We start from the raw sequence: 11,906 nt of genomic DNA, 5'->3' as shown, positions 1-11,906 counted from the left end.
ATGGCTGCCCTTCACCATTCAATACCTGTATAACGTTCATACCGACAACATACAATTCTGTACCTATACCATTCATAAGGAGACTTGTATACCATTCTACCTGTATACCATTCATACGGACTGTACCGTTATTGACCTATCTACCATTCATACGGACACTCTCCGATTCAATTCTATACCTGTATAGTATACCATTCATAAAGACTATTATACCTTTCTGTACTTATATATTGTTTAATAACATGTCTCATGTAACATTCTGTACCTGTACCATTGACAGTGACCCTATAAATCTCTCAAAGTCTTTCCTATCAACAACTGTAGGAATTCAGTGCAGATACCCATGACAGCTAGTTAATAGGTAGGACAGACAACAGTTACGACTACTTCTCTGCTTGTGATTTCTAATTATAACAACTTGATGGCTTGGCAGGACAGGAATAAGCAAATATGATTGAATGTGCCTCAGAAAGGTAAAAGACATCCATCTTCCAATACGCAGCTTTTTTAAGATGAGATCAATAAAACTATAAAACACTGCCTAACATTTAAATGGCCTCATTTGCAGGCCTTCTGTAAGGGACAAAACAATTGATATTGACATACAGGGAACTCTGAGTAATGGTTATGTTGAGGGTTCTATTTTATTTATGGACTGATGGAGGCAGGAATATATGATGAGTGGTTCTGTATGCTTCCCACAGTTTCAGATAAACTTTGCAACAACTTTTCAGTTCAGTATTTTTTAGTGGCGCTAAATAAAACCCATGTATTTAAATGGCAGTTACGTAGACATGAACAGGGTTATGGGACATGTTACATAGTCCTAAGCAGCTTCGAATCGACACTAGGATGTTGTATACAGACAGCATCCTAGTTGAGCATTGTTTCTGTACCTGCCATCYGAAATTAATTACAGCCTTATGTGTATGGACATATGTTGAAGAAGCAAGTGTTTTCCAGTTGAAAAATGACAATACTAGGCTAATCGTTAGAATGGAAGACCCTGGATAAAATCTGTTTTTAAATGTTTTTGATAGCGTTCCTAGAGATTATAGATATGCCTTTGTCGACGGGAATCTTTGTTTTTTGTTAAACTGTACACTTTATTAACCTTGTACAAACATCCGGAAGTTTTGCGAGATTACATTCGGTTTCGCGACACGGATACAGCTAACCATTTACAGTGAATTCGGAAAGTATTCAGACCCCTTGACTTTTTCCACATTTTGTTACATTACAGACTAATTCTAAAATTGATTAAAATTGTCCCCCCCCCCTCAAACCCCTAATCAATCTACACACAATACCCCATAATGACAAAGCAAAAACAAGTTTAGGCATTGATTTTTTTTTAAATAAAAATAAAAAACTGAAATAGTACATTTACATAAGTATTCTTGTACTTTGTTGAAGCACCTTTGGCAGCGATTACAGCCTTGAGTCTTACTGGGTATGACGCTACAAGCTTGGCACACCTGTATTTGGGGAGTTTCTCCCATTCTTCTCTGCAGATCCTCTCAAGCTCTGCCAGGATGGAGAGCGTCGCTGCACAGCTATTTTCAGGTCTCTCCAGAGATGTTTGATCGGGTTCAAGTCCAGGCTCTGGCTGGGCTATTCATGGAAATTTAGAGACTTGTCCCGAAGCCACTCCTACATTGTCTTGGCTGTGTGCTTAGGGTCGTTATCCTGTTGGAAGATGAACCTTAGCCCCAGTCTGAGGTCTTGGGCGCTCTGGAGAAGGTTTTCATTAAGGAACTCTCTGTACTTTGCGCCGTTCATCTTTCCCTCGATCCTGACTAGTCTCACAGTCCCTGCCGCTGAAAAACATCCCCACAGCATGATGCAGCCACCACCATGCTTCAAAGTAGGGATGATGCCAGGTTTCTTCCAGCCGTGACTTTTTTTTATTTTTAAATTTCACCTTTATTTAACTAGGCAAGTCAGTGACGCTGGTCTGAGAATCCTTTAGATGCCGTTTGGCAAACTTCAAGCGTGCTATCATGTGCCTTTTACTAAGGAGTGGCTTCAGTCTGGCCACTCTACCATAAAGACCTGATTGGTGGAGTGATGGTTGTCCTTCTGGAAGGTTCTCCCATCTCCACAGAGGAACTCTGGAGCTCTGTCAGAGTGACCATCGGGTTCTTGGCCACCTCCCTGACCAAGGCCCTTCTTCCCCTATTGCTCAGTTCGGTCGGGCGGCCAGCTCTAGAAAGAGTTGTGGTGGTTCCAAACTTCTTCCATTTAAGAATGATGGAGGCCAGTGTTCTTGGGGACCTTCAATGCTGCAAACATTTTTGGCACCTTTCCCCAGATCTGTGCCTCGACACAATCCTGTCTCTGAGCTCTTCGGACAACTCCTTCAACCTCATGGCTTGGTTTGTGCTCTGACATGCACTGTCAACTGTGGGACCTTATATAGACAGGTGTGTGCCTTACCAAATCATGACCAATCAATTAAATTTACCTCAGCTRGACTCCAATCAAGTTGTAGAAAGATCTCAAGATTGATCAATGGAAACAGGATGCACCTGAGTTCAAATTCGAGTCTCATAGCAAATGGTCTGAATACTTGTGTAAATAAGGTATTGTCATTATTGGGTATTCTGTGTAGAAATGTTTATTTTTTATCAATTTTAGAATAAGGCTGTAACGTAACAAAATTGTGGAAAAAGGGGTCTGAATACTTTCCGAATGCACTGTATATAAGCCTGCGAGAACAGGGTGGCTCGCAAGGCTAAAACTGTTATTAATTTCAGATGCTAGGCACCGGAACGATATGCATCTGTATACAACATCCTAGACGCAGTCCGAAGCTAAGTCCTATGATGCAACTTTCATGTAACATCAGAGTTTTGTGCACCACTTTATATAAGTTTTTCCATATGACCTTAACCTTCATGTATTTCATCTGATGAAGAGGTACAAGAGGGAGGAACAAATCTGTCAGGAGTTGAAAGCAAGGCACAACTTTTCAACTAGAGAATAGCCTAAGTGGATACCTAAGCTGGCAAGGTGAAAAACCTGTCGATGTGCTGTTGAGCAAAGCACTTCACAGTAATTTGCTCCAGGGGTGCCATGCTACTATGGCTGACCCTGTATAACAACACATTTCAAAGCACCTATCCAGTGTGTGACAATTTGAAAAAAGATTTGAATAAACTAACAACTTTACAAATCTTTGATTCAAATGGTAGACTTTGCTGCCATCATGTGGCTGGTAGAAAAACCTTATGAATACCTTTTACATGTTCAATGCACAAATGTAACCCATAATTGAATGTTAATCAGATGTTAAGATTAGTMCTTCCGTTGACTGTCATATGGAAAGTATAAAGTTCACATAATCTGCACCAGTCTGGAAAAGCATGACTTGACAAAAGCCATGATGGCTACGGCAATGTGGGCACAAACTCTTGGTACAGTTTCAATAGTCCAACTTGCTCAAACTCCCTTTTTAGCTCCTCGAGGGACAAAAACTCTTTGATTTCAAAAGATGAGATCCTGTGAATGAGAGAAAAAAAAACACATTGAGGGATGATAGAGTGAGGAGCAGTAAGTCAAATCAAAGACTGATTACAGTGAGTTCTTGAACACATTGCCAGAGACCTTTACAAAGCTCAAATGTACAATTGCAAAATGCCCACGTTATGACACAAATTCATATAGAAAAGCTGAGGAAATCCTTAACCGTTTGAGGTCTGAGACTTGGGTTTCGCAAAGAATTCTCATCATCTTCTCTTTGCATCTCTTTCCTGATGAATCCACATCTACTTTCACAGTTCTCTGGAGATGGATGTATTCCTACAGAGGGAAAACAAACAGCAAACAGGCATGGATTTGGCTTGTAAATATAATGACCTGTGAAACCAGCAGTTAATTAATACTGTTCAAGTACAAGTTTAGCATGGGTAGTAGTTATTCCTGGTTGGCAAATGATGAAGGAGGCAGGGTAATAATGATCAATAAATGTATTGTATGATGTTGCAATAATTAAGGTGCCAAGTCAACATGTCCCAACACTGTTTGTCTGAATTATATTTTCCAACTTTCATATTCAGTACAACTTTCTTTACATGCACAATTAATTACTGAACAAAGGAAAAGTGGAAAACAACACAGACATTTTGTGGAATGACATACTGTGCTTTTTCAGTCATTAATTTAGGTTCAGATGAAATATGAACACCACATATTTAAAAGAGTGGATTAGGCCTAAAACATAACATACATATGGAGGGGAGTGAAATTGGACAGTGAAGCTACCATTTTTTATTTGTCTCTATAATCCAACATTTTAGATTTGAGATAAGATGTTTTACATTTGGTGACAGTATAGAATGTCACCTATTTTGGGGTATTTTCATACACTCCCCTATGTATTTATTTGGACAGTAATACTAAAACTTTAAATTTGACATCAAACGTTTTATATGAGGTGGCAGTACACAATGTTACCATCTATTTGAGGGTATTTTAATACATACGTTTTAACATTTGAAAATGAAAGGACTTTATGTATCTAGTCCAGCCATTTGAAGGTATCATAAGAATTCATTTTACTCAATGTTTAGTATTTGGTCCCATATTCCTAGCACGCAATGACTACATCAAGCTTGTGACTCTACAAACTTGTTGGATGCATTTGCAGTTTGTTTTGGTTCTGTTTCGGATTATGTTGTGCTCAATAGAAATGAATGGTAAATAACGTAGTGTTATTTTGGAGTCACTTTTATTGTAAATAAGAATAGAATTTGTTTCTGAACACTTCTACATAAATGTGGATGCTACCATGATTACAGATAATCCTGAATGAATCGTGAATAATGGGTTAGGGTTAGTGATTATGCCCCCAAAACACAATAACCTCTCATCATTATCAATAACAGGGGATAGCATTTTTGGGGGGATAAGATATTTATGCCTCTAACTTTCTCACTCCCCTGTTGACTTTCATTATTCACGATTCATTCAGGATTATCCGTAATCATGGTAGCATTCACATTAAATGTTGAAATGACACAATTCATGATTTACCATTCATTTCTATTTGGCAMAACATAATCCGAAACACAACCAAAACAAACTGCAAATGCATCCAACAAGTTTGTAGAGTCACAGGCTTGATGTAGTCATGGAATATGGGACCAAATACTAAACCTTTGACTACTTTGATACACTATAAGCGAATTTGTTAAAATACTTATGACTTCTTCAAATGGGGGGGGGGGGACTAGATACATAAAGTGCTTTCATTTCTAAATGGTAAAACAGATATGTATGAAAATACCCTTAAATAAAGGTGACATTCTGTACTGTCGCCTCACATGAAACATTTCATCTCAAATCCAAAATGCTGAAGTAAAGAACAAAATGTAACATATGGAAGGGAGTGTACATGACATCATTATATCCAACATATCGTGAGGGTTTACATACACCTGAGCCAAATACATTTAAACTGTTTTTTAAAATTCCTGACATTTATTCCTCGTAAAAATTCCCCGTCTTAGGTCAGTTAGGATCACCACTTTATTTTAAGAATGTGAAATGTCAGAAAAATTCATCACATTCCCAGTGGGTCAGAAGTTTACATACACTCAATTGGTATTTTGTAGCATTGCCTTTAAATTGTTTAACTTGGGTCAAATGTGTCGGGTAGCCTTCCACAAGCTTCCCACAATAAGTTGGGTGAATTTTGGCCCAGTCCTCCTGACAGAGCTAGTGTAACTGAGTCAGGTTTGTAGGCTTCCTTGCTCGCACACGCTTTTTCAGTTCTGCCCACAAATTTTCCATAGGATTGAGGTCAGTGCTTTGTGATGGCCACTCCAATATCTTGACTTTGTTGTCCTTAAGCCATTTTGCCACAACTTTGGAAGTATGCTTGGGGTCATTGTCCATTTGGAAGACCCATTTGCGACCAAGCTTTAACTTCTTGACTGATGTCTTGAGATGTTGCTTCAATGCATCCACATAATTTTCCTTCCTCATGACGCCATATATTTTGTGAAATGCACCAGTCCCTCCTGCAGCAAAGCACCCCCACAACATGATGCTGCCACCCCCGTGCTTCAAGGTTGGGATGGTGTTCTTCAGCTTGCAAGCGTCCCCCTTTTTCCTCCAAACATAATGATGGTCATTATGGCCAAACAGTTCTATTTTCGTTTCATCAGACCAGAGGACATTTCTCAAAAAAGTATGATCTTTGTCCCCATGTGCAGTTGCAAACTGTAGTCTGGCTTTTTTATGGCGGTTTTGGAGCAGTGGCTTCTTCCTTGCTGAGAGGCCTTTCAGGTTATGTCGATATAAGACTCATTTTACTGTGGATATAGATACTTTGTACCCGTTTCCACCAGCATCTTCACAAGGTCCTTTGCTGTTGTTCAGGGATTGATTTACATTTTTCGCACCAAAGTACGTTCATCTCTAGGAGACAGAACGTGTCTCCTTCCTGAGCGGTATGACGGCTGCATGGTGGCATAGTGTTTATACTTGCGTACTATTGTTTGTACAGATGAACGTGGTACCTTCAGGCGTTTGGAAATTGCTCCCAAGGATGAACCAGACTTGTGGAGTTCTACAATTGTCTTTACTGATTTCTTTTGATTTCCCCATGATGTCAAGCAAAGAGGCAGTGAGTTTGAAGGTTGGCCTTGAAATACATCCACAGGTACACCTCCAATTGACTAAAATAATGTCAATTAGCCTATCAGAAGCTTCTAAAGCCATGACATTATTTTCTAGAATTTCCCAAGCTGTTTAAAGGCAGTCAACTTACTGTATGTAAACTTCTGACCCACTGGAATTGTGATACAGTAAATTACAAGTGAAATAATCTGTCTGTAAACAATTGTTGGRAAAATTACTTGTGTCATACACAAAGTATATGTCCTAATCGACTATAGTTTGTTAACTATAAATTGGTGGAGTGGTTGAAAAACAAGTTTTAATGACTCCAACCTAGGTGTATGTAAACTTCCGACTTCAACTGTACATCATATTCATTATTTATCATGAGTATTATAGCTGATCTGAAGAGACGTCATTGCATCAGTTGAAGTCTAAACTCTACACTACCTTGATACTCCTCCTTGCGCCTTGCAGAAGGACCAGTATCAACTTCCCCAAGAACAGCCTTCCGGTGAGCCCCAAATCCRAGCTCCACTTTTCAATTGCCTTTATATATTTTGTTTTGGACCTCATATGGTCTATTAGAAAAAGAGCTATCCACATCTCCTCCTCACCACCCTCCTCTTGCACCTCCACCAGCGACTGGTCATTTAAAGTAAGTTCAGTGAAGTTCTGTTGGAGCCACAGCAGTAGTTCATGAACCATGGGGTCTGGCTCCAGTGCGGAGGCCTTTTCCAGCAGACTCTGCTTGATGTGTTGGCATTGTTTCCTGGAGAGCTGTTCAGAGCTGACACTTATTTTTGGGACACAGTGGGGGTACTCTGTCGGCAACTGGAAGAGGAGACTCAAAAGAGTTCTCTCACTGGTGGCTGCTTCCACCTTCATCTGGATGCGGAATACAAGTCCCTTTTCTGCTGTGAAAACACTAACATGTTCAAGTATCTCATATAACGTCACACCACATGTAAAATACTACTAGCTATACATCGCTAGCATCTAGGCTAGCCAGCTAGCTAACATAAAGTAAAAACTCTAGCTACAGTGTACATAATGTATTGTGGAATTGCCAACTCCAAGTACCTTAACTCCACAATGATTTCATCCACGGGGTTGAGCGCAGACTAGTTTGGGAAATTAGCCGCCGACACGCATGCAGTCGATACATCAAAATGTAAATTCTTAAACCCTTACAGTGTACCTATGCTTGTCCTTTGTTTTTGCATGCCTTTATTTTATAAAAAAGTATGGATTTCAGCAAACAATCAAAAACAACCCCCGACTGTTTCCTTGTTGAGATTCGCGCCGAGTTGCCATCGGTGATTGTATTTGACTAGCGTTGTATTTAWAAGTATAGATTTCAGCAAACAAAATAAGGCATGCAACAGAAGACAAACATATGTACAAGGTCTGGGTTTAAGAATATACATTTTTGAAGGGTTCCCCAACTGGTGGCCTGCGGGGTGATTTCACTTGGCCTCAAATTTTTTTAGCAAATATGATATTTTAATTGTTGGACGAGTGATTTTAATTTTGGAAATCTGTTCCAAAATATTCCCACGCTTAAAAGAGATTATTGTTCAGTGGCCMGTTTATTAGGTACACCACCCCATTCTCAAAAATGTTTTTGCTTCTACAGACAGTGAGTCATGTGGCCATGGCTTGCTGTATTAAGCAGGCAGACAGGAATCGCAGCACGTTAGAATGTGCAAAACGAGCAAATTTGAGTGTGGTACGATTGTTGGTGCCAGGTGCAGGTTCCAGTATCTCAGAAACAGCCATCCTCCTGGCCTTTTCAGGCATGATAAGTGTCTAGGGTTTACAGAGAATGGTGCAACAAACTAAAAGCATCCAGTCAGCGGCAGTCTTGTTGGCAAAAAACAGCTCGTTGATGATTGGTCGAAAGAGAATGACACACTGGGCTCCACTCCTATTAGCTAAAAACAAGGAGTGGATCCAGTGGGCATGCAACCACCAATACTGTACAATTGAGGAGGGGAACCTGCCTGGTCCGACAAATCCCGGTTCCTGTTGCGTCATGCTGATGGCAGTCAGGATTTGGCGTAAGAAGCATGAGTCCATGGCTCCATCTTGCCTGCTGTCAACGGTACAGGATGGTGGCAGTGGTGGTGTAATGGTGTGGGGAATGTTTTCCGGGCACACGTTAGATCCCTTGATATCAATTGAGCAACATATTGTAAGAAATTGTATAAGATACTGGTAACTTGTTTTAACCACTTCTCAACATAAGCTATAACTTGGCACAACATCCACCCATCCCCCACTATACCCCCACATTTTGTACCTTGTTAAGTAACCACAGACCCACATACTCAACCCTCCCCCATGAATAGGACTCTGTTAAAACAGATGCACATGCATTCTGCTCAAGGATGAGACTTTAAGACAATGAACTGTGGGAAGGGCCAATGGAAACGTCGACATCAGGCCGAACAGGACTACCCACGACCCAGATCGACCAATCGGAAGGCCAGACGACAAGATCAACCTACTTTGCTTGTTGCCTATATAATCTGTATGTACTGTTTAGAGGGTCTCTTATCCGACGATTCCATACGAGTCAGACAGAAAGGAGCCGTACTGTACGATTTACTAAAGATATTTTTACATATTAATAAAAGGCCTTATTATATAATAATCCACCTCGTCCTATGTCTCTACTTGATCTCCTGTCTCCAATAAACGTTTTACTAACAATATCCATGCCACAAATAATTCAGTCTGTTCTGGAGCCAAAGCAGTGTCCTACCCAGTTCTAGATGTGTGTACCTAATAAACTGGCCAATGAGTGTATGCGATCATATACAAAATGTAAGCAAGGTTAGAAATTATGTTTTAAATCAAATAAAGTTGTATTCGTCACATACTTCGTAAACAACATGTGGACTAACTGTGAAACACTTACTTAGGGACCCTTCCCAACAATGCTGAGAAACAAAATAGAGAAATAATAGAAAGGTAAAACACGTAATAATAAATACACATTGAGTAACAAACTTSCCTATATACAAGTGGAACCAGTCAAATAGTATATCTGTTTCGGCTTCTTACGGTCAATTTGTTGCTAGCCTACAAATTATTTGTAATGATGTTCTGGGATCGACATCTGAATCTAGTTGATGATCCCTGGCATAGCATTTCTAAGGAGTCTGCGTTTCATTTAAAAAAGTATCATCTGCGCCCAACTCCGTGGATGAAATCAACGTGGAATTGAGTTACTGGGCAGATCATTGTGTAGAGACACACATCTAGCTAGCTAGCTARCTCAACAATTTACCTGATTTCTCAAGTAGCTCAAATTCGTCCTTTTCACAGTATATTGCTGATAAAACGGACATTTCATCCAATGCCATCTCAGACATTTCAAATTACAACTGTCATTCAAAATATCTCAAAAGAAATTAGTGCTTATTTTACTCATTTTGTAAAAAAATGTACGCGTTAAATGTGTGCTTGTTGTTTATGTCCGAAGTACTTCAAGTCCCTATTTTTGGTTCCACCCGTATCCAGAAAAAAAACTATGGTCAAAAGAGCTGATTTACTTGTAGTGTAGCTAGCTAGTTCAACTTGTAATTACAACTACACTACATGACCAAAAGTATGTGGATACCTGCTCGTCTAACATCTCATTCCAAAATCATGGGCATTAATATGGAGTTGGTCCACCCTTTGCTGCTATAACAGCCTCGACTCTTCTGGGAAGACTTTCCACTAGAATCTGTTGGAACATTTCTGCGGGGACTTGYTTCCATTCAGCCAAAAGAGCATTAATGAGGTTGGGCACTTATGTTGGCCRACTAGGCCTGKCTCGCAGTGTGCCTTTCAATTTATCCCAAAGGTGTTAGATGGGGTTGAGGTCAGGGCTCTGTGCAGGGCAGTCTAAGTTCTTCCACACCGTTCTCAACAAACCATTTCAGTATGGACCTCGCTTTGTACACAGGGGCATTGTCATGCTGAGCTTGGGGAAAGGGCTTTCCCCAAACTGTTGCCACAAAGTTGGAAGCACAGAATCGTCTAGAATGTCATTGTATGCTGTAATGTTAAGATTTCCCTTCACTGGAACAAAGACAGTTATTGTGCTGACGTTGCTTCTAGAGGCAGTTTGGAACTCGGTAGTGAGTGTTGCAATCGAGGACAGACGATTTTTACATACCACGTGCTTAAGCACTAAGCGGTCCTGTTCTGTGAGATTGTGTAGCATACTGGTCCTGTTCTGTGAGCTTGTGTGGCCTACCGTTGTTGTTCCTATATGTTTCCACTTCACCACAACAGCACTTACAGTTGACCAGGACAGCTCTAGCAGGGCAGAAATCTTACAAACTGACCTGTTGGAAAGGTGGCATCCTATGACGGTGCCACATTGAAAGTCACTGAGCTCTTCAGTAAGGCCATTGTTTGGCTGGGGAGATTGCATGTGTGCTCGATTTTATACAACTGTCAGAAACGGGTGTGGCTGAAATCCCCCCTATTGGGTCAAAGGGGAAATAAAAGTATTATCTGAGTTTTACCCGCTGTGTACCGGAGTCCTCTTTGCTAGCAACATCGGTAAACAGTGTCCTTCGCCCCCACCTGCCGAACACATGCCATTGTTAACAGAACTGTGGGGAAATAGTGGGCGAAGGACACTTACCGGTGTGTACTAGCTTTAGCTAGATACCGTTGACACTCCCCGAATCTTCTTCTTCTGTGGTTTATCGGCAGTTGGCATCCAACGTTATGGTGCATTACCGCCATCTATCGTACTGGAGTCATAGTTTAAAAATGGACCAATACAAGTATAGAGGGTACTTGCAGATGCAAGAATGCTCACATGCAGGAATGCCTGGAATTTCGAGGCTGCAGTTGCACYCTTCTCAATTTTACCGAAAAACTGTTAATTACTCAGAGCTGTTCACAATACACATTAATCACATATTTTTTTCTTAAACCTTTATTTAACTAGGCAAGTCAGTTAAGAACAAATTCTTATTTTCAATGACGGCCTAGGAACCGTGGGTTAACTGCCTGTTCAAGGTCAGAACGACAGATTGTACCTTGTGAGGTTGGGGATTTGAACTTGCAACCTTTCGATTACTAGTCCAACGCTCTAACCACTAGGCTACCCTGCCGCCCCACATCTGATGGTCAACAATAAATAGCAGCGTGTGATTATCAGATAGACAGCTTTTCTCCACTGTTTTCATCTAAACTCCGTGGCGCACTGGTAAAGCCTCGCTCACATTTTCAGTCGTTGGCTTCAGTAGCCTATAGTCAGTTGG

General features: G+C 40.5%; 1 protein-coding gene across 2 annotated transcripts; it reads right to left on the bottom strand.

The window, feature by feature from the left end:
* Positions 1–222: 222 nt before the first annotated feature.
* Positions 223–11,145, bottom strand: rwdd3 (RWD domain containing 3). 2 transcript variants are annotated; one of them, XM_024010502.2, is made up of 4 exons: positions 9,926–11,145; positions 7,078–7,544; positions 3,692–3,804; positions 223–3,504 (listed from the first exon to the last, which is right to left on the bottom strand). In XM_024010502.2, the coding sequence occupies exons 1-4, from the start codon at positions 10,008–10,010 to the stop codon at positions 3,393–3,395; spliced, it is 777 nt and encodes a 258-aa protein (XP_023866270.1). In that variant the 5' UTR covers positions 10,011–11,145; the 3' UTR covers positions 223–3,392. The 2 variants fall into 2 exon arrangements, with proteins under 2 accessions (XP_023866270.1, XP_023866271.1); XM_024010503.2 differs by having other exon boundaries at positions 7,078–7,541.
* Between the last annotated feature and the right edge of the window lie 761 nt (positions 11,146–11,906).

The sequence above is a fragment of the Salvelinus sp. IW2-2015 genome, linkage group LG19 (assembly GCF_002910315.2).
Source record: "Salvelinus sp. IW2-2015 linkage group LG19, ASM291031v2, whole genome shotgun sequence".
Taxonomy (NCBI): domain Eukaryota; kingdom Metazoa; phylum Chordata; class Actinopteri; order Salmoniformes; family Salmonidae; genus Salvelinus; species Salvelinus sp. IW2-2015.
The sequence above is the reverse complement of the archived record's forward strand: the minus strand, read 5'-3'. Positions and strand labels throughout refer to the sequence as shown.